This window comes from Myotis lucifugus, unplaced genomic scaffold, assembly GCF_000147115.1.
Source record: "Myotis lucifugus unplaced genomic scaffold, Myoluc2.0 scaffold_31, whole genome shotgun sequence".
Taxonomy (NCBI): Eukaryota; Metazoa; Chordata; class Mammalia; order Chiroptera; family Vespertilionidae; genus Myotis; species Myotis lucifugus.
This window is the reverse complement of record NW_005871079.1, coordinates 1,195,603-1,219,981: the sequence shown is the minus strand read 5'-3', so window position 1 is coordinate 1,219,981 and position 24,379 is coordinate 1,195,603. Positions and strand designations below refer to the sequence as shown.

Here is a 24,379-nt window from a genome sequence, read left to right as displayed (position 1 = left end):
CCCATTTACCATCGCACCAAAAAAATTAGATACCTAGGAATAAACTTAACTAAAGAGGTTAAAGACCTCTACTCAGAAAACTACAGGACGTTGAAAAAAGAGATAGAGGAAGACATAAACAGATGGAAGAACATACCATGTTCTTGGATTGGTAGAATCAACATCATTAAAATGTCCATACTACCCAAAGCAATCTATAAATTCAACGCACTTCCCATTAAAATACCAATGGCCTTCTTCAAAGATCTAGAACGAACTCTCCAAAAATTCATCTGGAATAAAAAAAGACCCCGAATAGCTGCAGCGATCCTGAGAAAGAACAAAGTAGGTGGGATCTCAATGCCAGATATCAAACTGTATTACAAAGCCACTGTTCTCAAAACTGCCTGGTACTGGCACAAGAACAGACATATAGACCAGTGGAATAGAATAGAGAGTCCAGAAATTAGCCCGAACCAATATGCTCAATTAATTTTTGACAAAGGAGGCATGAACATACAATGGAGCCAAGATAGTCTCTTCAATAAATGGTGTTGGGAAAATTGGACAGATATATGCAAGAAAATGAAACTAGACCACCAACTTACACCATACACAAGAATAAACTCAAAATGGATAAAGGACTTAAATGTACGACAGGAAACCATAAAAATTCTAGAAGAATACAAAGGCAACAAAATCTCAGACTTATGCCAAAACAATTTCTTCACTGATACAGCTCCTAGGGCAGTTGAAACTAAAGAGAAACTGAACAAATGGGACTACATCAAAATAAAAAGCTTCTGCACAGCAAAAGAAACCATCAACAAAACAACAAGAAAACCCACCTCTTGGGAAAACATATTTGCCAACGTCATATCTGATAAGGGCTTAATCTCCAAAATTTATAGGGAACTCATACAACTTAACAAAAAGAAGATAAACAATCCAATCAAAAAATGGGCAAAGGATCTAAATAGACACCTTTCAAAAGAGGACATTCAGAAAGCCAAGAGGCATATGAAAACATGCTCAAAGTCACTAATCATCCGAGAGATGCAAATCAAAACAACAATGAGGTACCATCTCACACCTGCCAGAATGGCCATCATCAACAAATCAACAAACGACAAGTGCTGGAGAGGATGTGGAGAAAAAGGAACACTTGTGCACTGCTGGTGGGAATGCAGACTGGTGCAGCCACTATGGAAGGCAGTATGGAGGTTCCTCAAAAAATTGGAAATGGAACTCCCATTTGACCCTGTGATCCCACTACTAGGAATATATCCCAAGAAACCAGAAACACCTATCAGAAAGGATATATGTAACCAGATGTTCGTAGCAGCACAATTCACCATAGCTAAGATCTGGAAACAGCCTAAGTGCCCATCAGTAGATGAATGGATTAGAAAACTGTGGTACATCTACACGATGGAATACTATGCTGCTGTTAAAAAGAAGGAACTCCTACCATTTGCAACATCATGGATGGAGCTGGAGAGCATTATGCTAAGTGAAACAAGCCAGTCAATGAAGGAAAAATACCACATGATCTCACTCATTCATGGATAATAAAGACCATTACAAACTTTTGAACAATAATAGATACAGAGGCAGAGCTGCCTCAAACTGATTGCCAAACTGCAGTGGGAAGGCCAGAGAGAGTTGGGGGGCAGGAGGGAGGGGAGTAAGAGATCAACCGAAGGACTTGTATGCATGCATATAAGCATAACTAATGGACATAAGACACTGGGGGGTAAGGGAGGGTAGGGGTGTGTCAAGGGTGGGGGGGAAAAAAAGGACACTTATGTAATACCCTTTGTAATACTTTAAGCGAAAAATAAAAATATTAAAAAAATAAAAAAAATAAAAAAAAATAAAAAATAAAAAAAAAAAATAAAATCAAAAAAAAAAAAAAAAAAAAAAAAAAAAAAAAGAAAAATCACTTAGTAGAACCTTTAATGGAGAACTTTAAGAAATTCAAGGTAGACTTCATATGATCATCAGTATGCAGCAGGAGACAGGGGAGTGGGAGTCATTGTGAAACTAATTTTAAGAAAATTCCTGGATAAGTTTGAAATTTGAGTGTCATTTTAAAAAAATAATATACTTGAAAAGCCAATAGAGAAAACAGAAACCAGCAAGCATCCCACACCTGTGTCCATACCAGCACTCTTCCTTCTCTCCAAAAGTGGAGAGAAGGAAAGCCAAGATTGACCTTAAATACTCCCAGCCATTCCGAACAGCTTTGCCATTTCCTGTTAATAATTATTATTTATGCAGCTCCCCACAGTGTTACATTTTTCACTGTCTGCTTTGTGACTCAGAAAAATGGCACACCTGAGGGTCCCAGGGGAATAAGGAATCTCCTGTCATCGTGCAGTGACACCATACACATGTAATCAAATCAACTAAAATCAGGCCTGGTCTTGTCAAGACACTAAATTAATTTGTTTACTCACCTGACTTGGGCTGAATACTCTGTGTGGCCAAGAATCTAACAGATAATAAGTCATCATTTTACTCATTAATGCAATCTCTTTCATATCTTGACTCAGTCTTAAGGGTAACACAGCAAATCTATACTCTGGCTAAAACTAATGTCCTAGAACTTGAACACTTGGTGACAACGTTATTTCCAGACCATACTTTATGATTATTTCAGAAAGTCATCCATATTTTAAAAATTCATTTATTCTTAGGAAAACAGACTTGAGTGCCTCAATGTACCAGGTACTGTACTAATGTATGAGAAATTAGAGGAGAGACATGGTCTCTAACCTCAAGGTATTTAAAATCTGGTCAAGGAGATGGACAGAAAATTTCAGGAAACAGTAGAAATGTTGTGACTATGGCAGGGCACCACTTGTACTAAAGTGCACATTTTCATTCGCGGCTTATATTCCATCTGAAAATATCCTAAATCTCTTTCTTACAGTGATGGGTTTTGGTGTCACTTGAGAGAGAGGCAGAAAACTCTAAAGGTAGTACTCTGAAGGAAGAAATGGCCAAAAGCACCATTGTCGTGTCCCCTTGTATTAGCCCACAGAGATGTAAATTATTCTACTAAATTTTTGTTTGCTATTTGAAAGCAACAAATTAAACCCCACTAATCCACCTCACTGGATGGTACTTACTGAACCTAAGAGGCTTCAATTATCAGCAGCTTAACAAACTTACTAAGCTGCATTAAATGAAATCCTTTGCGAAATCACATTGAAACAATGCTGAAGTCATAATCAGCCTGACTGGTATCCAGAGCCTGCTGTGGCGGAGCCCCAGAAGGCCCTGTGTAAGCAAATTCCAGGTAGCTTAAATCTCAGAAAATTCCTAATAGTTGGTTGTGTGTGTGTATGAGTGAGTGAGTGAGTGTTATTTTGGTCACATTAATTCATACAGTGCTTTTTTTAATTCAAAGAAAATTGACACTTAGTTATAAGTCAAGTGAGAATGTAATTTAAAACTGCTTAAATCCAGCCACCTATTATCACAAAAAGAAAACTTACAGGAATGTTTTATTCTACATACAACAAACCAGCACCCTCTGCTAACAAGTCCTCATAGGACACCCAAGGAATCCAGGACTCTGGTGGGCTGGCTCAGTCGGTTGGAGCATTATCTCATACACACACCAAAAGGTAGTGGGTTCGATTTTAGGGCACTTACCCAGGTTGAAGATTTCATCCCTGGTCAAGGCATGTTCAGGAGGAGACAGATTGATGTTTCTCTCTCCCCTCTCCCCCTCTTCCTCCACCTCCCCCTTTTTCTCTCTTTCTTCCTTGCCTAAAATCAATGAAAACATATCTTAAAAGAGAATTTAAAAAAGAATCCAGAGTTGTCATCATGTTATCAATCCAGACCACAGTTCCTTAGTTCCTTGTGAGGCAATAAGTATTCTTTAGGTTTGCAAAAGAGAAATTGAGGCAATGGAATGATTTCTCCACATTTGTAGCTGGGAACACAAATAGGCTACCACTTCATTCCTCTTCTCCATTCTAAGGTGTCCAGGTAAGAGAGGACTGTAAGAACAGAATTACTAACTGAGTGGTTTAGAATTCATGTAGATATTCTCCAAATTACTTACTTGTATTGATGTTGGGCACAAAAGCTCAAGTTGACAGTAGCGGTGTCATGAGGAATTCATCAATTAGATCTTAAATGTTAAATAATGAGCAATGCAGTGCAGATGAGGGTAGGATTTATGCATATGAGAACACAAAGGTAGTCATTAAATTAAGCTGAACAAAGCATTTCAGGATTTTGTTCTTAATCCTTTAGACTAATTGTTTAAACCTGCCCAGGGCACACACAACTACACTCACCTGGGAATACCTACTAAACTCCACCCATTTAGGATTCTGCTGGAACAATCTTATTTTTTAACATAGAATATACAGAATTTTCTATCTGGGTAAAACAAAAGCTAGCAAGGAGCATCATTTAAAAGCCACCTAAGAAATATAAGTTCTGATCTCTATTATTTTGAATTATGCTGACTACAGTTATTTTTCAGGTCATCTATACCAGCCTTTGTTATTTAAGACTTAAAATGTTTGAGCAAAAAGGGGAGGTTTAATGTGATCTAAATTCAGTGGAAAAACATAATTGATGGGCAATTATACTATTTAACAAATGGCTGAATTTAAATAATGACACCTACTGATATTAAGGAAAGACTTTGCATATCCTCAAAATAGCATTTGACGATCTAGAGTTTGCCTAAGATTTTTTCCTTCAACTGTGAAATATTAATTTGGAGGCTCAGGCATTCAAGAATAATAGTATGGACCTATTGTTCTTCAAATAAGCTCATAATCTATCATGCTAATAAAGAGAAGGGTGGAAATTTAATACATGTCTTATATATTTCTCTTCTTTCGTTGTCTTCCATGTTTTCTGTAATATAGAATTGGTGAAACAAAACTTGGGGTGTGTCTACCAGATTCTAACAAAAAAATAAAATAAAAACATGCGAACATGTGAGGTGGGGATGAGCATGTGACCTAGTGTAATCACTCAGTTAATTTCCTGGCAATACTTGAAGACAAGCAGTTACATTCTGCTCAGTGTTTTAAGACTTGACAGTTCCATTGGTGCAAAACATGTTAGGAAAATAGAAGAGCAAGGTGTTCGGTTAATGAGCACCTTTAAGAATGCTCCATCCACAGTTGAATGAATTATTTTCTTGATGTGCATAATTTTCATTATTTTAACAAATATCTATTGAGGGTTTATCAGGCACCAGGCACTTAGGGTTAGGGAAGAAGGTAAAAAGGTAAATAGATATGATCCCTGCCCTAACTGAGCTTAGGGTAGAGCATGGGGATACAGGATAACTGCACACTGTTAATTAGGATGGAAAGTGTTAATAGGCAGAGAAACAACAAAGTATGGAAGCTCAAGGGAGAAAATAGTTACTTTACATTGTAGAGCTGGAAACAGGAGAAACAGGGCGAGGAAGGAACATTTTAAGCTAAATCTTTAAAAGTAGTGAATATGAGAATAGGTAATTATATTGAAACCACCTCCCTAAAATTATGGAAATAGGGAAGGACAAAAGCTATGGAATTCAGGTAAATGCAACAAAAATCATTTAAGTGCCTACTCTATGCTAAGAGCACCAGCTATGTACCAGCTCAAATACATCTCCTGGCCAACACCAACCCTCCCCTCCTCTGAGCACCCATGCTCAGTCCGTCTCTACTTCTCTTATGTCACTTAAGCTATTCTACATGCCTACAATTGGCTTCCTGGCTGTGTAACATTGAACAAGAAGCCCAGCCTCTACTGCCTCACTGCCCTTACCTGCACAAGGAGCATGCTAAAAGCACTCACTTCACGGGTTTGCTATGAGGTTCAAACTAGTTCATAGATGAGCATACTTAGACCAGTGTATACCTAAGGACTATAAACCTGTTTATTGTGGTTGCTCTTCTTAAACATCATTGTAGTCTTTCATCCATCAGATTGATTTCCCATCAGACAGTGCTTTTCCAGCTTTAATGTAAAGGAATCACTTGATCTTATTAAAATGCAGGTGGAGATTCAGTAGGTCTGGGATGGGGCTTAAGAATCTGCATTTCTAATGAGTCTCCAAAGGCTGCCCATGCTGCTGCTCCATGGACTACATATTGAGCAGCGCCTTGTGGTCCACAAACTGCTGCTGGCCCACAAATTGTTTGTGAACGGTGAGAGAAGTGCAAAAATCGAGAATAAGCACTTAGTAACTTCTGTAGCGATTTACCATTGCCACAAAATCCAAGTGCATAATCATCTTCATGGCATTTACAAAACTCTTAGTTCGTAATGGATTCAGAATTTTCTAAAAACGATCCTTTACCATAAATCATTTGAGAAGCATTGCTGTAGAACACAGCAAAAACTTAAAAGCAGACACAGGGTCTTTGCAAAGTTTCCCACCTTCTCAGCAGCTAAAAGAGCTTTGCACAAGGTTAGTGTTCAAAGGATATTCTTGAATGCTGGTGTGAAATAATCTATAATAATAAAAGTGTAATATGCTAATTAGACTGGACAGCCGAACGACTTTCCAGACATCATTCCAGACATTCTTCTGGATGAAGCTGTGGTGACGGGGGCCAAGGCAGAGGCGGTTAGGGGCGATCAGGCAGGTAGGCAAGCAGTTAGGGATGATCAGGCAGGCAGGCGAGCAGTTAGGGGCAATCAAGCAAACAGGCAGAGTGGTTAGGGGCTATCAGGCAGGCAGGTGAGCGGTTAGGGGCAATCAGGCAGGCAGGCGAGCAGTTAGGAGCCAGTGGTCCCAGATTGTGAGTGGGATGTCTGACTGCCGGTTTAGGCCCGATCCTATTAGTAGTGTGTACCCACTCAAAAAGTAGTATTTAAATTAAAGATTAGCTTCTATAATGACACTTTTACTCTTCTATCTTTTTATTTGGAGCAGTTGTAAATCAGAAAGGAGGTTGGTATTGTTGGAGGTAGTGAGTTGGATCAGTTTGGTGTAGAAAAAGTTTGGAATCATGAGCTGGGATGTGAATTCTGCCAAGGTCTGTGAAACCCGTTAGGGAGTCTAGATTTTATTCTAGAAGTAATAGAAGGTCCCTGAATGATTTTGTGGTGAGAGAGATGGAACGCAGTCAGCTAATTTGTCACTTTAAAGGATTTAGAGTAAGTCCATTCTGTACGACACTACAGTGAGGGATACATGAGATGATGCTTTCGGCAGCTGTGTAACCCAATGAGTAATGAATTTTAGTTAATGAAAATGTAACAACATCAGTTTATCAATTGAAACAAATATAGCACACCAACGCAGGATTTTAAATAATAGGGGGAACTGTGGTGAGAGATGGGGGAAGGAGGTATATGAGAACTCAGTTTTTCTTTAAACTAAAATTGCTCTAAGAAATAAAGTCTATTAAAAGAGGAAAGAGGGAAGATCACATTTCTTGTTGGGTGGAGAATGAATTGGGACACCAATTAAAAAGCCAGCACAGTGCGCTTTTTAAAATATCTTTATTAGCATAGCTTCTTTCAGGAGACTTGCTATTAGAAATTCATCTGGCATCAAATATTCAAAGATTGGAACGCTTTACATTAAAGGTGAGGTGGTGCCTGGCTGGGATAGCTCAGTGGTTGAGAGCGGACCTATGAACCAGGAGGTTATGGTTCAATTTCCAGTCAGGGCACATGCTGTGGGGCGTACAGGAGGCAGCCAATCAATGATTCTCTCTCATCATTGATGTTTCTATCTCTCTCTCCCTCTCCCTTCCTCTCTGAAATCAATAAATATATATATATTTTTAAAAAGGTGAGGTGGTAAGAAAACAAAGGAGAAAAAAATCACATTACCATCCAATGGAACACAAATTGGAGTCTGAATCTTTATTTCTGCACTACCTGTTAACAGTTTTTATACCTACTTTTGAATTCATGTTCATTTCTATGTGCATCAAATTTAAATGATTACTAGGAAAAGCTAATATATGTATTAGTATCTTCTAGGACCTAAAATCTTCTGGAGAGATTTTAAATTAACATACTAAGGTAAAAATAAATAAAAAAGACATAAGTTTTAGTTATAAGCATGTAAGAAAAGACATTAACAATGTTAACGCTAGGCCTAATAACCTTGGACAACCTTAAAACTGTCACAGAACCGGAGGCTGAATTTATGTGGATGGCTATATTTTCTACCTAACAATTTAGTAATTTGACAGAGAAAAATGACTATCAGATAGAAATACATTTATGCTGCATTAACTTAATACCCAGTAATTTTTCATTTCCAGAGAGTAATAGGAATAGCTTTACAATTATATTACTGGACCTATCTGCTTATAACTTGCTTCTGATGATAAAAAATGGTATTGATTTGATCTGAGTTTCTCCAGTTAGTAGTTCTTGATTGTTAGGTTTAAAAAAAACTTACAAATCATGGACAATCTCTGAATATTCTGACCTGAATGATCCTCAGAATTTAATTTATCAATTGGTAGGGGATTAGGACAAGAGAACACCAAGTTCTAATCTCAAAACTCTCTCAATGACAAGACTAGAAATGCAGAGTTATTAATTTATCGTAATAATGTCTCAACAATACTTGAAGTCTTATTGAAACAGAATTAGAACCCTACATGTGTGCCAGATTGCTAAGCCAGGGCATTCTTAGGAATGGTTGGAGTCTGGTGAGAATTCTTTCAGGGATTATTTATTAATTCAAATATCCTTATGTACTTTGTGCTTTGTAGACACAAAACCTTGTGCTCTGCTACATTTATGTTTCTTACCAAAAGAGTAATGGTTTCATGAATTTGTAAAATTAAAATAAACCTCTTATTTTCAAAAAGCTTCTATACCTGCTTTGTACACACTAATGAAGGACTAACCGCAAAGCTGTCAGGTTCTCATTCCCAGAATCCTCTAAGAACCGGGTTGACCTTGAAGATCACCAAGATTAAGTCACTCCCCCAAGTTCACAAACCTAGTTGTCAGCAAGCCATGGCTAAGATGCATATCTTGGGACTCCTAATCAGTCATGTTCTCATCAGGCCCTGCATTAGAATATATTTCCATGTTTCTCTTCCAAGGAAATGTAGAAATATATTTTTAATTGTTTATGAAAATTCTATGAGGTTAACCTTCATATATATATTCATATTACTTCTACATAAATATCCTGCATCTATTTAAGAATAATTTTTACAGCACAACCTATTGGTAAAAGAAGAGTTTCATTGGTAATTATAAAGCATAATTTATTGAATCTTTTCCCAGTCTGGTGATAAAAATACAATCTAATTTAACTTTATATTCAAGTGTCTATAATTTAAGTTTAGAGTGAATTTTAATACACATAATTTCAATCCATAACAAATTAGCCCCCAAAGATGATTTATTAGGAATTGATATTCCTGTAGAAGCTATGTTAAAAATAGGAGAAGGAAGAAGGGAAGTGTCCCAGGCGAGGCTATAAAATTCTAGTTGTGCTATAATATACCCAAGTACTGGGCATTTGTAGTGGAAATTGGCTATAAGTGATCATAAATCTGAAATAAAAATAAATCATTATAATTTTGTGTGGCTTTTCCCCTAATGGGAGTTGGAGCAAGGTATAGAAGTGGAACAACAGTTGTGGTGATTCCTCTGTCTGGCAGTTTCCAGCCACATCTCTCAAAGAACACAGTGTCTTGTACAGAGTTTGGAAGAACCACGAGGCATTTCCTAAGTACAGAAAGGAGAACTAGCATTTCCGGCGAGTGGGATAGCATATCCACAGGTTGAGAATGGTGGAACAGCGTGGTGCATTAGGGGAACAACCAGTGATTTCGTTTACTGGAGCACACATGTTTGAAGGTTTGGAGGGAAACGGAAAGATTTAAATAGATACTTCCAGAGCCAGATCCTGAAGGGCTTCCACACTGACCTGGTCTGCTCGTGCTGGGGATGGGGTGCCACCAGTGGGTACTGAGCAGGAGATGGCCTGACTGATTGTTTCAGGAAGAACCTATCGGGTGTCAGTGTGCTCTGGAGGCAGCTGGCTCTGGCGTGTGTCTCTGGCATTGTTTTACTGTATAGGTCAAAGGCAGCTCTGAACGTTAGAGAACACATTACATTTGTTTTCGGGCATTAGAATAAAAACAAGGAGACTGGAGGACTTTTAAAAGGGATTGAGTCAGTGTTTCCCCAAGTTCAGTCACTTCTGTGAGAACATTGTAATTTTTTCTTATCTATAAATCATGTTTAATCTAATTTATTAAAATTTTTTGATGGACTCATTTCTTCACAACTCCAAAAAAAGGAAAATGCACACCCCTAAGCAATAGTATTTGTGAAATTGCAGATTTAGCCATTGCTGATATCGTATGTATTGATATAAACCCAATTATTGAAAGAAAAATGCCCATCTGGGCGCCACCCTAAATTCCACTTTAGGAAACATGAGTCTATCTGATGCCATCATTTTACAGGTAAAGAATTGATATGCAAAGCAAACGATGTGTCTAAGTCCCCAGGTTCGCCAACCATGTTCCAAACACAGTTCTAGGTGCTGGGGAAATAGCAGTAATAAAACAAAATCATTGTCACCAAGAACTTACATTCTAGTGGGGGACACAGACAACAATCAAACACATAAAGACATGGCATGATGGCAGGTAGTGTGGAGGCTATGAGGAAAACACGGGGAATTGAGGGAATAGACAATGGCCCGGTGTGCTTTTGGATGGCCTGGTCAAGGAGGCCGCTCAGTCGTCCCATAGGTTGAGAGAATAAGATGTGAGATATCTGAGGATGGCGCTCTCCAGGTAGAAGAAATCACAGGAGCAAAGACACGTAGGTGGGAACTTCCCTGACATGCTTGCGGAAGAGCCAAGACAAACTAGTGATGGTGCCATGAAAGCCTCATTCTTAGGAAGGCCGCCCGCTGCCCCACCAAGGGCCGGCCAGTACACATCGGTTCTGTCCAGCCCGGCACCTGTTTTACTGGAATGCAGCCCTGCGCGTTTGTTTACGTCTCGCTCAAGGTCGCTTCTGTGCTTCAACAGCAGAGTTGTATGTTGCAACATAGTCCATGCGGCCTGTAAAGAGCCTAAATTATTTACCATCCGGCCTCTTACAGAAAATGCTTTGGGCAATCCCATAACATCAAAATACACATTTTCCGTGTCAAAATCTACTTTCTACTTGTAGAAAATCTCATTTTATTTTTTTAAAATTAAGTTATGTACCAGTGAAAACTATTTGGTATATCCTATTCCCATATGATTTTTTTTAGTGGTGAATTGGAAGAATAAGGTAATCTCTCATTCCATAAAGATAGGAGTAAAGAATAAACACAGTTCATCTTATGCTTGTAGTTTCCTCTTGTTAGTATTCAAATTATATTCTCTCTAAAGTACATCTGAAACAGGCCTGTAATATAGCCTGTCAGGAGTTGGATTGTTGGGTGGGTACACAAGGTTTTTAAAAAGATCCATATGGACAGTGTGGTTCAGAGCTACCAGTCTCTTTGGAACTAATTACCTTCTCAAATCAAAGAGTCTTGTGATCATCCGTGACCTCATATGAGAGAACTGCTGTGCTGAATTTTCCTGGGGCTTTCTTTTTCTCTAAAACAAAGTACTTATGGTTCTGGGGACAATATTTTTGTCTTTAGTGTAAATAAGGTTCATAGAAGGTGCCTCATATTTTCTCCCTACCAAATATTTCTAGAAAGGAAAACTAAGCAACAAAGAAAAATAAAAAATAATAATTAAGACTAATAGAGAATAAAGTAAGAAAAATACATGGACAATATTTAAAAGACTCAGTATGTATATGCTTGAACTCCAAGATTTAAAGTAAGTCAGATACAGAATTAAAGTGGTGGCATAATCCATCTAATTAATTTAATTAGCCTCCACTGATGGACTTTAATTTGTCTCTGATTTTTTGGTCTCATAAATACTGCTGCAGTGAACATCTTTGCGGGATCATCTCTCTGGTGATTCCCTTATAATAAATGCTTAGGAAGTCACAGCAGCATAGAAGGAAGGTTATGCACATTACTAAGGTTGCCACTACACATTATCCTGTGGCTAACTCCTGAAGGCAGGCAAAGAGACTTTCTTAATTATGTGTTTAATGCTAAAGCTCAGTCTGATATTCCACTTGGGTCTTCTTCTTTTTTTTTAAATGTATTTTATTGATTTTTTACAGAGAGGAAGGGAGAGGGATAGAGAGTTAGAAACATCGATGAGAGAGAAACATTGATCAGCTGACTCCTGCACACTCCCCACCGGGGATGTGTCTGCAACCAAGGTACATGCCCTTGACCGGACTGGTACCTGGGACCCTTGAGTCCGCAGACTGACGCTCTATCCACTGAGCCAAACCGGTTAGGGCCACTTGGGTCTTCTTTATTGTAATGTTTTCTCAGTTGCAAGACACTAAGTAGGTTATCGTTCCTTGTCTCCGGGAAAACCCTGGTAAGTGAGAGACCAGAAGATGCGGGCGTTGGAAGGAGATTAGTCCTGGAAACAGCAGAGAGGCCAGAAGAAAGCTCAGGATCCAGTTCAAGTGTGGGATAAGCCATTCAGTTCACACTGCGACCCTCAGCGAGTGTCCACATGACATATCCTAGGCACTCTGATGGAGATTATGAAAAAGTGAAGACCAAAGTGGCACTTGCCCTTGTGGATTTACAGCTCACCGAGTTCACCATGAATACCGCCTCTCAGCTCTAACTTCTGTCTGTGGGAAGAGTTCAATCTTTTGGAGATGAAGTGCTCAAAAATTCACTTATTTAAAAAGTATTTTGGGGCCGGATGGTGTGGCTCAGCAGTTGAGCATCGACCCAGGAACCAAGAGGTCACTGGTTCGATTCCTGGTCAGGGCACGTGCCTAGGTTGCAGGCTTGATCCCCAGTAGGGGGCGTGCATGAGGCAGCTAATGAATGATGTGTCTTTCTCATCGATGTTTCTATCTCTCTATCCCTCTCCCTCTCTCTCTAAAAAAATAAAAACATATGGAAAAGTATTTTTGCCTTGTTGAAATTTGAGGGTTTTTTCTCCCCAAGTGTGTTTACTTTAAGAACTATTATGTGAAAAATTCACTCTTGGATGATATTCGAAAGAGCCCTTTTTGTGGGAGCCAGAACCTCTCAGTTGGGCCAGCTCAGCTAAACACATCACAGTGTCACTGCTTTTAGTCGCATCCTAATGTGTGCTGTAGTGGTCACAGCTCATCTTTTTTAAATAGGGAAACAGGGGCGTGTGGGGTTCTAACCACACCTCTGCAATCGTGGGAAGAGGGGCTGCAGGATCAGAGTAACCAGACACGTTTTCTTATTTATGGACATTTTAGAAGTTGTGGAAGGTCACTGGCAAACTCCAACTTTATTCTACGTGGGCTCATGATCAGGGATCAAACTATTCTTTTTGAAACGTTCAGTTCTTAGCAGTTCCTCTTTAAAGAAACGCTATCATTCCATTCTTTGGGGAGGAACGAACAATGCGGCTTGTGTGTTCAACCCACTTGGAGCCTTAACACACTGTTTCTTTAGAAGGATTTGCTTTCCAAAGTTGAACTTTTCAGAACACCTTATCACACTTTCACAAGCCTTCTCGCTGAAAATGGAAAAAGAAAAGTGGGGTGAGCCTGTCAGGACTTGTGCCAGTTAAATCCGATCTCTCCGGGGATTTGTTTTTCTCCTGGCGTCAGATTCGATGTTCAAATCAAGCAGTGTTTGAGGCTGCGAGGGAATGTCCATGGGATTCTTACTGAGGCTAATCCCACAGCAGCACATTCCAAGGGGCTAATCTGCCCAAGTTCATTGCTTACTTGAAAGGTCTCTTGGGGGAAGAGCCGGGCAAGTGACTTTTTTTTTCCAGTGGGCGGTCATAAGAGCATTATTAACGGGATGACCAGCCCCAGGCGCAGCAAAATGAAAGCAACAGGAGCTGCTGGTGGGACTGCCTTTGCCACCACCCAGAGTCAGTGCTCAGGTAAAGTGATTTCAGCTCACTTTCCTCTTGTTCAACTTCCCAATGTTGGATCTGGGGACCTAGAGGAAGACCGGAGGGATGCCCAGGGAGACCTTGAGGGAAAGCAAAAGGCAAAAATGAACATAGGGTTCAGTGCCTTTGGGTCTTTGGTATTTTGTTCTGTTTGGGACAAAGTGTACATTGGAAACCTGAGATCCTCAAAATGAGGCACATAGTGAAATTTTGCTTGCACTTTATTCCTATAAAGTTAATGGACTCTTTTATTTTTAATCTTATGATTACTGGTCTGGGTTGTTGTTCTTCTGTTAAAGTTGCCCTGCTAAAGGGTGGAATGCAATAGCAAGCTCCAAGAATTTCTGATTTAATACATGCTCTGTGTCTGCACTTGTAAACCATTCCTGCCTGGAGAAGTCCCTGATTCTGTAGCGAGTGCAGAGTGGATAATGATAAGAGTCAAAAGTAGTTTGGGGGGCGCACCTTTGTAGCAGAGACTTTGTAAAAAAAAGAGTTGAAACCTGCTTAAAAGAAATAACTTTTTTGTCTTTTGAGGGCGATATTTGTAGCTGCTTGTTTGTTTCTATCATTTTGCTGCTTTATTGATGGTACATTAGACTTTTAAAATTCATAATTAATTTATTCTTTGAGGGTAATCATTATATTTTGTTTAAAATGTGAATGTCCTCATTTGTGTTTTGAATGAGATGTCCTTTAATCATTAACCTATGGAAAACACTTTCCTTTTACACATCACACATGACTGATGATGCAGAAAGACAAGAAAGAAAATAGCCTTTCACAGACCCGGTCATGGTGACGTGACTATTCTACCTTTAGAAAAGAATGTACATAAGTGATTTCCTAAAGGAAAAGTACACGAGACTTCCGAAGTATATTTAAAAGAGATTTCAGGACACTTTGTCCATTGAGGTTTTGCATGATACATGGTCAGCTAGACCCACGGCATGTCAGAACTCTTTCATGCTTTCTAACAATGAGAGTAGCCATTCTGAGCTAACCTAGATGGATGTGAAAGCCAAGTAGAAAGCCTGCACAGAGCCATTCAAAGACTTGGAACAAATGAAAAGGGAATTGGGTTAGAGAACAAGTTAAACCTTGATTATACTTCAAATATGCCCTCTCAAAGAAAATAATTTTAAAAGTCTACTATCTGTCCACACGGGAGACCAGAATAAAAAGCACAGTAAAGCAAAACCCACAACAGAGCATAGTAAATTATGTGTGATATTTTGTAAAATTGCTAATTCATGTGCTATACATGCATTCTTTCCGTTATGTATTGTACTTCTCAAAGAAGAAACGATCCCGTTCAATTATGAGTGATGGAAAGATTCTTTTTACATTATGTTTCTTTTTTTTCCTCCTCCCAATTTTCTGTGCCTTTGTAAGGGAAGTGGTTAATCCTCTAATAAGAAGAAATAGAAACTAATCCTCAGTCCCTTTGCTAACAGTGAAGTGCCCTGCCACCTTTTAGAAGGTAATGAAGTTGCTAAACTGCACACAAGTCAAATTACTTTATAATTAAAGACTAACAAGTTGGCAATCTACGTGTAGTATCCTTACTACACAGCATCTGAGTAAAACTCCCTGGGCTTTCCAAGTTGAACTTGGGATCCATGAGAGAGAGAAATAATGAAGGTGCCCTTGAAAAATCTAATCTATGTCATGGTCTCCCAGATTCTCAAACTGGGAGTCCTACTGCGATTACATGTCTTTGTTGTAGTTATTATAAAGATTTCCCCTCTTGTTTCCTTCTCATAATCTGATGGCTTCCTAATGTCCCACCCAAATCCTTTACCTGAAGGAGAGAGGAAGAGCAGATAGCATAGTGAGTAATGAACAGTCCCTACAGAAAGGGGAAATGAGAAGAGGAAAAATACAAGTATGAACTGGCTCTAAGACATGCCTCTAGAAGCCCAACTCTCTTCAAATACCAAGGCACTTCCAGACATGCACAGATGGCACTGCCAAGATCAAGAGTATTTAATATCAATAATATCCAGCTTGGTGCCTGGCTGGTGTTGCTCAGTAGTTTGAGCATCAACCTATGAATCAGGAGATCACGGTTCGATTCCCAGTCAGGGCACATGCCAGGGCGTGCAGGAGGCAGTTGATTAATGATTCTCTCTCATCATCGATGTTTCTATCTCTCCCTTTCTCTCTGAAATCAGTGTGTGTGTGTGTGTGTGTGTGTGTGTGTGTGTGTGTGTGTGTGTGTGTTTAAAAATAACAGCCCATTTGGGAGGCAGTTTAGCAGAGTAAGAGTGTGAACCCTAGAATCAGACTGCTCAAGTTCAATTTCTGGCTTTAACATTTATTTGCTGCATCTGACTAGCTTCTTCATTGATAAATGGATATAATAGTAATCACAGTGTTCTTATGAGCCTCCATGGAGATAATACATCTATGACACAGATCCAGGCACCCAATGAGCCCTTCATAAAGCTCAGGCGTTATTACATACTGAGTTCCTACTAAGTGCCAGGTGCTTTCCCTGAATTACCTTTGATTAATACAACTCTCCAAAACAGCTATGATTATCCTCATGTTATAGACAAGGCTCAGGGAAATTAAATAGCTTTCCTACATACCTTGTTATTGGCTAGTATTCCCCAATGCAAAGTGAGATAAATCTAGGTCAATCTGCTACAGCAAAATCACAGTACTCTCATCGGAAACTTTATCTGAACCTTTAGTATCAGAACCAACCTAGGACTGCTCGACTTTTTGAAGTGAAAACACAGTTCCCAAGTAATAACGATAACTCTGTGTGTCAGGCATGTTGTTGTGCCCATTTTATAGATGAAGAAATCTGAAGAACAAAGAAATTATTTGACTTGGTCCACATAGCTGAGTCCCACTCACACCATTTTTTCTAATTGCGAACCTCATGCTCTACCCATGATGTTACCATTCTTGCTTTCTCTCAGAGAGTATTGATTAGTACCCCCTGAAATTCTCAGGTTCTCCCCCAAAAGATCCTTCTGAACCCTAGCCAAAGTGGACCACAAAGAAAAAAAGAAAAGTGCACTCTTTTCTGCTCCCCAAGGTGTAGGGAAAGTTGGTTTCAAATGTCCAGTGAGGAATATTTTTACGGTCTTTCTGCCAAGAGATGTTATCAACGAGAGTATTCAGTGTCTAGGAAAAAATCACAGCCCATGAATAGTTTAACTTACAGGCTTTTTAGAGAGATAAAGACTGGTTATCATCTACACTGTTGCAAAGATGTAGCCACTAGCTTTTCCTACATATTTGAAAAGAAAAATTCTTTGAGAATAGACACTGGGGCTTTTTCATGCCTAGCTGACAAACAGAACTGCAAATGTGGCCTTGGTGGTGGGAGGGTGCAGTGGGCCCCCTGGACCCACGGATCTCTGAGGCAAGTGGGGCGCTCCTTGTCTTGTGGATAGTGCATAAACACTCAGAAGGTATGGGACCCCATTGTGACCATGACTGAAACAGGATGCAGTTCCTACATACCCCTCAGGCATCCCCCGTGTTGCTACTTTTAAAGTGTGTGTTGTCATGCGTATTAGACAACCACTGCCTTCAGAGCCACATGTTTGTGGACACTCTATTTTGAGAGAGGAAGGAGATGCACAAATAAGGGGTGGAGGGCAAACCAGACCTTAGCACAACTTATATGGATATTTGGGGCCTTGGCAGAGTCAATATCCATCATGGCCAGCGATTAGGGGCTTGTCACAGTTAACAGTGGCCATTGAGACAGGCCAAGTAAACAGCCTGGCTGCGCTTTGGCCTTGTGTATTTTAAGAGTATGAATTTAGTCCTGGCGCTGGGTTAGGTAGAAGAGGACACCAGATAGAAATAACATTTTAAGTTGCTATAGCAACTTTTATCTTAAACACTTAGAGAAGGAATCTTTTGAGAAGCTTTCTGGATTCCATAAGAGACACTTCTATTGCAAATGCGATGAAGAAGGGGGTAAAAGGATGCAGGATGGACACTTCTCTTTGGGACAAAGATAGTACAGTTTCCTGGAACTGCCTTTATCTTTCCCAGAGCCCCATCTTAGTGGCCAGACTCCTGGGTGGACAGTCCCAACAATGCCCATCTGAGAAGCCGTATTTTCTATGCTTAAAGGCATGTAGGATGCAAGAAAATGTGCTATTGTTCTTCCTTCCAAAGGCATTACCTGTGAAATTTTGGACTGTGATGAAGACAATTATCTTCCTTATGTTTCCATTTCCATTTTCCCTCCTCTGTATTTAAGCACTGCTAATTTAGATTTTAGAAAAAATCATGGTGATGGATTAGGGCCCTTGAGTTATGTAATTCCCTCACCATTTTTCTTTCCTTCTCCAAGGAAAATCTAAGTGTCAGCCATAAAAACTTTATACTTGTTTAGATATATGGTTGACCCTTGAACAAAGCAAGGTTTAGAGGAGCCAACTTCCCGCACAGTCAAAAATTTGAGTATAACTTTTGACTCCCCAAAAACTTATCTACTAATTGCCTACTGTTAACTGAAAGCCTTACCAATAATGTAAGTAGTCGATTAATACATAAGTTGTTTGTTTTATGTATTAAATACTGTATTCTTACAATAAAGTAAGCAGAAGAAAATGTTATTAAGAAAATCATAAGGGAAAGAAAATACATTTACAGTATTTATTTTAAAAATTCACATGTAAGTGGGCCCACACAGTTCAAATATATGTTGTTCAAAGTTCAACTGTATATTTTCCCACAACTGAACACTTGTTATCTGTAGGGTTAAAAACATACTGCTGTATATTTTTCATTTTCTCTAAAAAGAGCATTGTATTTTTGTCCTTCAAAAATCATGGTTGTATATGGTTCTATCGCTGTTTTTCATTATGATCATTTCCTTTAACTAACAAAATTATAATGTTGAATAACCTAATTATCATGTTCTGGGAGTAATTGATTTCGTTGTAGTCAGTGTTTATGTGTGTAACCACAATTTCATTTCAGTTTATGAGGTACTAGTCCATCATGTTATTCTGAAATGTTGCTGCCTAAAATACTTAAAGATTATGTTCACCTTTACTCTTCTTTTTTTTAGGCTCAGAAATCCTGGATAGAAAGAGCATTTTATAAAAGAGAATGTGTTCACATCATACCCAGCACCAAAGACCCCCATAGGTAATTTTGCTGTCTTTATCATTTACCGAGAACATGGAGTAGCAATTATGGGAAAACTACAATAGTTAGAACTATTCATTACATGTAGACCAATGTGGAATTAAAGTTCAATTTTTATTGTTGCTGGACATCTTTGCAGCAATATTTTATACACATACCACATAATATGCCATCTCTGCAGTGAATTCTCTAAGAATCTATACAGAATAACAAATAGACCACCAGGGAAGGAATTAATCACTGCACGTAAGATGGAGTATATATATTTGTATGGTTACTGGTTTTCCTTTTTAAGCATTTCATCAAAATACTTCTTTGTACCAACATACATTGCTGTGATGCAAAAGAGATTTTTAAATTAATGACTTTTAGCAGATTACTAATTAGAATGCAGACCTTCAGAATCCTATCCAAGCACATTTTTAGTTTCCTACTTACTTTTTTGAAGATCAAAACAGTGGGAAGTATTTGGGATAAAGTAACATATCAATGTCTGGAAATGCCTTTTTTAAAAGGCAATATACTAAGCAGTTTAAAATATAGACTATAGCAGTGATGGCTAACCTATGACACGTGTGTCAGGGGTGACACACGAACTCATTTTTTTGGTTGATTTTTCTTTGTTAAATGGCATTTAAATATATAAAATAAATATCAAAAATATAAGTCTTTGTTTTACTATGGTTGCAAATATCAAAAAATTTCTATATGTGACACGGCACCAGAATTAAGTTAGGGTTTTTCAAAATGCTGACACGCCGAGCTCAAAAGGTTCGCCATCACTGGACTATAGAGTCATACAGACTATGTAACCTTGAGAAAATTATCTAACCTTATCTAACCTTCAAAACTACAGTATTATACTCATAAAGTGAATGCCACACTGTTCGCATTTAATAAATGGTAACTGTGTATCAGTGTTATAACAATAATCATAGCCACAGTGGCAGGAAAGTCTGAAGGACATTTTCATGGGTTAAGGAGTGAATTTTGTTTTCAGATATTTTGTGAATAATTCTTTCATTGTTCCTATAAGAACACTTAAACTGCAGATTTTTTCCCTCTCAATTGGCTTTTTGACAGTGAATGTCAAGTTGGAAAAGACAAGTTAGGTTGTGACTCACCTATGAGTGAGATTCCTCATTTAAATGTGCATATTAAAATTCTTCCTCTGAGCTGCTCAGTGTCCTTCCTGCAAGATTTGATCGACAGGAGGAATATGAAGTAAAAACATCTAAGAGCTTTTGTTCGCAGGTTCCAATCTTGAACAATATGGCAGGTGTGAGAGGGGTGGGTGGAGGAGGACAGGGGACATGGTATAGCTTACACAGCTGAAGGAAAATGAGGGGGCAGAGAAGAAAAGGGATATTTTCAGGTAAATCCTGAGTTCCTCATGTGCCTGATACCACCACAATATGGGATTCCACCTGAAAATTGACTAACTGGCTTGCTACAGACTGTAGATTTTCCAGCCTTAAGTGTGTATTCCAGTAGCGGCGAATACAATGGTTCACTTTGACCTCCTATGTTATAGGTGTTGCTGCGGGCGTCTAATCGGCCAGCATGTGGGCCTCACTCCCAGCATCTCCGTTCTTCAGAATGAGAAAAATGAGAGTCGCCTCTCCCGAAATGACATCCAGTCCGAGAAGTGGTCCATCAGCAAGCACACTCAACTCAGCCCCACGGATGCTTTCGGGACCATTGAGTTCCAAGGAGGTGGCCATTCCAATAAAGCCATGGTAATCAGAAAAACATCCATTCATTTTCCCCAATTCTCTCACAAGTCCTACAAGGCAATGGCAAAGAGCTAGAGGTTTAGTCTTTAGACCTAATCCCAATTCTGTCATTTCCTGGCTGGGTAACCTGCTCTAATTACCTTGTCCTAAGTATCTATGCTCTTTCTCTATAAAATGAGGCAAACAAACCTCCCTCTGAAGATTAGTATGAGATCAGACACATGACTATTGTTTTTATTCATAATAAGTAGCTCTCTATCCACTATTTATTATGTTACTATCTGGGTCTCATTATTAAGACATGTTTTTCTAACTCCTTTGGTTAAAAAAAAAATCTTACCTTTAGGTTTCTATTTTGTTCTATTGGTAACTAGGATTTCTCTCAATTCAAAGTAGAAATGATCGTGTCAGACTATTTTCTTCTCTCTTCTATCAGACTGAGTGCTTTTTCTCCAAGCAGCTGTGTTCAATAATGTTCTCAATGGAAGCGCTCCATATGAAAAGCATTTTTCTTTGGAAAGGAAGCTTTAGGAAATAAACACATTTTACTTCTCAGAATTGTCACTTCTAAATTTCAGCTTTCATCGTGGCCCTCTCCCTACTTGGCTGTCAGATTTTGCCAGGAGAAAAGTATACCATGTGTTTTTGGAAATTCTAGAAATACTCTATTCCAACAAGCTTGCTTCTGTTGAAAGAGAGATCGCTGAGGGTGGAGCAGTTGGAGGTGGCTGTTCTCAGGCATGCCACAGAGGCTTCTGAGTTCAGAGAGAAAATTTTGCTTAGAGAAGCTTACTGCAAAATGCAAAATAAGTCGCTTCACCAGTTACAGTCCGGAAATGGGCAACAAAGCCACCTCTCTTGTCTTTTTTCCTCTCCCCTCCCCATTCTCACATCTGCACCCCGCCCCCCTGCCAACTGCAATATTTTCTTCACCAAGAATAGCTATAAGCTATTCTCACAGTTTTTCCATGAGAAACTTAATTCTAAGCTATATATTAGATTAAAACCAATTTTGAATAATATATTGGGGAAAAAAGAGATGCTATATGCAACTTCCAATAAGGCCTGGCAAAAGAAAGAAAGGGTTAGTCTAGGCCTGTACAGAACTAGGGGAAATGGAGATGGTAACTTCCACATCCAATTAAGGGATGCATTTACCTACCCAAGATCATTAAGGGTCCTCAACTCAGCACAGTCCCCATTCACAGTCTGGATTGAACCATATACAGTGTGGGTCTTCTTGAACCAGGCATTAATTAAAAGTCATGCACTTTCCCTATGAGAAAAGTACCACAGGAGAGGAAGTGGCTTAGTAGGCAATAATCATAGAGTGGTACATCCAGTAACTTCATAGGGTCCTTGAATGATGCCAGCAGTATCATGCCACAAACTCAGAGGCACATGGTAAGTAAACTTCTGGTCATTATTTCCACTGTTAGAATGCAGTGTCTGTCAAATTGAGCATTATTTTGCTCATAAGTAAGAGTGTCCCTCCAAAGTGATCACCTGGGGAGATGCTAATGACCATGATGCCTCCAGTGACCAGGACATGTTTTGGAAACTGATTTATGTTTAACAAGTGGGAACCCACGCGATTCACCAGACACAATGCACATTTTGTCCACTTTGAATATTTGCCCTTGAAGTATTTTGATTCTCCTGTCTAGACAAAGAGGTTGAGTTGTTCCAAATGTCATATGTCTTGTTTTGTCAGTCAGGATGGTTGTTTTGCACCAATTTTATTTCTCGTCCTCTTCAACAAACAAGGTTGCAGTTCTGACAAAGGGAAAATCAGCAGCTACTGTCTGTGAAAGAGTGCCAGCCTTTAGATGGGAAGCTGTGGTAAATTATTGGCCAGGATTTAAGTGAAGCAGGTCAACTAACTTAATATGTCTTTGGCCACTTACTCCTGACAAAATATTTGAAAGTTGAGATGATTTTTAGCAAAGTGATCAAAAATTCTAGAGGGCAGATTAACGTTGCCCTTCATTAATTTTTTTAAAATAAGGTATAACGTTAACTGTTCCCTTTAAGACAACCCAAGAAGAAGTGCTTGTGTCTTCAAAATGCCCATGTGGTCTGGACACAAGGTGAGGCAGAGTCTGCTGGAGGTTGGTGGAAGATACAGTTGGAGGAAAGTGAATCATTATTGAAATTATTCTCATTGTTATTAAAATTATGAAAACCATACCTGCTCAGGAGCATTATATGCCTGTGTTACCGTAGGCAGTACAGCACGATGCCACGGAACTCTGGGCGCCAAAGACACTGGAGGGATCAGGTGCAGTGGCTCTCAGCCTGGAGGCTCTGGCGTCCCGCAGGGGCTCCTACAGATGCCCATGTAAGAGTCTCCCCCAGAGAGTCTCCTTCATTGGTCTGGGATAGAAACTGGCATCCGGTTTGTTTTTGTTGTTTAAGTTAGCCAGGTTATTCCAGCCTGGCTTAAAAATTGCTAAATAATCCCAAACCTTTCTACCTGTTTTATATGGAACCCAGTCAAGTTGAATTATCTCCCAAGAGTCACACAATTATTTAACGACAGAGATAGTTCTCAAATCCAGGCTCCTCAGGACTCCCCCGCAGTTCTGTTTCTTCTCTGCCCTGTGTGCCTGGTACACACTATAGTTGTGTTTTGGAAGGAAGCTAATTGCCATTATTTTTCTAGATTTTTATAAGGATTCTGAAAACTTTGCGCTAGAGATAGAGGATCACTATTATTGGATGAGCTTCATTAGACGCAGAAGCTGTGAACGGGAAGAGCTCTTGGTGAAATTGCATCCTAGGCTGTTAATAGAACCATGTTCCGAGCCCTTCCTAGTCCTTTGTAGTATTCCGTCCTCAATTCCCAGGCTTGACAAGCTCTAGTAAAACAAATGAATCCAGCTTCCCTCACACATTGCAGAGAAATGGTGACACAGGAAGGAGACATTCAAAGCTGGCATTGAATGAAGGATTCTCACTTCCTTCTCAGCACCAAGCCACATATTACCAAATGTCATGTCCCCAAACAAGGCACTCCTGAGCTTCTGGGGGACCTGACAGTTTATTCAGATGCATCATAAAAGTCAGAACAGAGGCACCAAAGTCAAGGAGATGCAGATACTAAAGCTCTGGTTTCAGCGTTGTCATACGAGGGTGGGTTCCAGATAACTTTTTAAAACTGCCTTCGAGAGCAATAGCAAGAGAGAGCACCATCGGACGTGGAGTCCTTCCTCAAAGACTCTTCTTTATCTGAGGCTAAGACTGTAGGTTACTTAGAAAAGGAAGCAGTGCTGCACTTGATGAGACAGAATCTTATTTGCTTACTAATCATCTCTTTTAATTAATGCTGAGCTGCCTTGTGGACAAGGTAAGTATAACCTAATTAAGAGCTTGTATTTAAACCTCTCAAGTCACCCAGATAATTCTCAGGTCTTCCCTTGCTATTTACTCTGCTTATTAGATCAGGTTGAGCTTCTTATTACAGTTTTCATATAATTGAGGTAACTGTTCTTATGCCTCATTTTCATACTTAAAGCTCTAACTATGAAAGCCTGCCAAGATGAAAGCCTCATT

General features: G+C 39.2%; 1 protein-coding gene across 1 annotated transcript in view; it reads left to right on the top strand.

The window, feature by feature from the left end:
• The first annotated feature begins 13,855 nt into the window (after positions 1 to 13,855).
• The window catches only part of LOC111825544 (transient receptor potential cation channel subfamily M member 3-like), a 35,370-nt gene continuing 24,846 nt past the window's right edge, over positions 13,856 to 24,379 (top strand). The window contains exons 1-3 of the mRNA XM_023752355.1: positions 13,856 to 13,940; positions 19,009 to 19,088; positions 20,623 to 20,827. Of these exons, the coding sequence (XP_023608123.1) occupies positions 20,825 to 20,827 (3 nt within the window). The 5' untranslated portion in view covers positions 13,856 to 13,940; positions 19,009 to 19,088; positions 20,623 to 20,824. The remainder of the gene's footprint in view (positions 13,941 to 19,008; positions 19,089 to 20,622; positions 20,828 to 24,379) is intronic.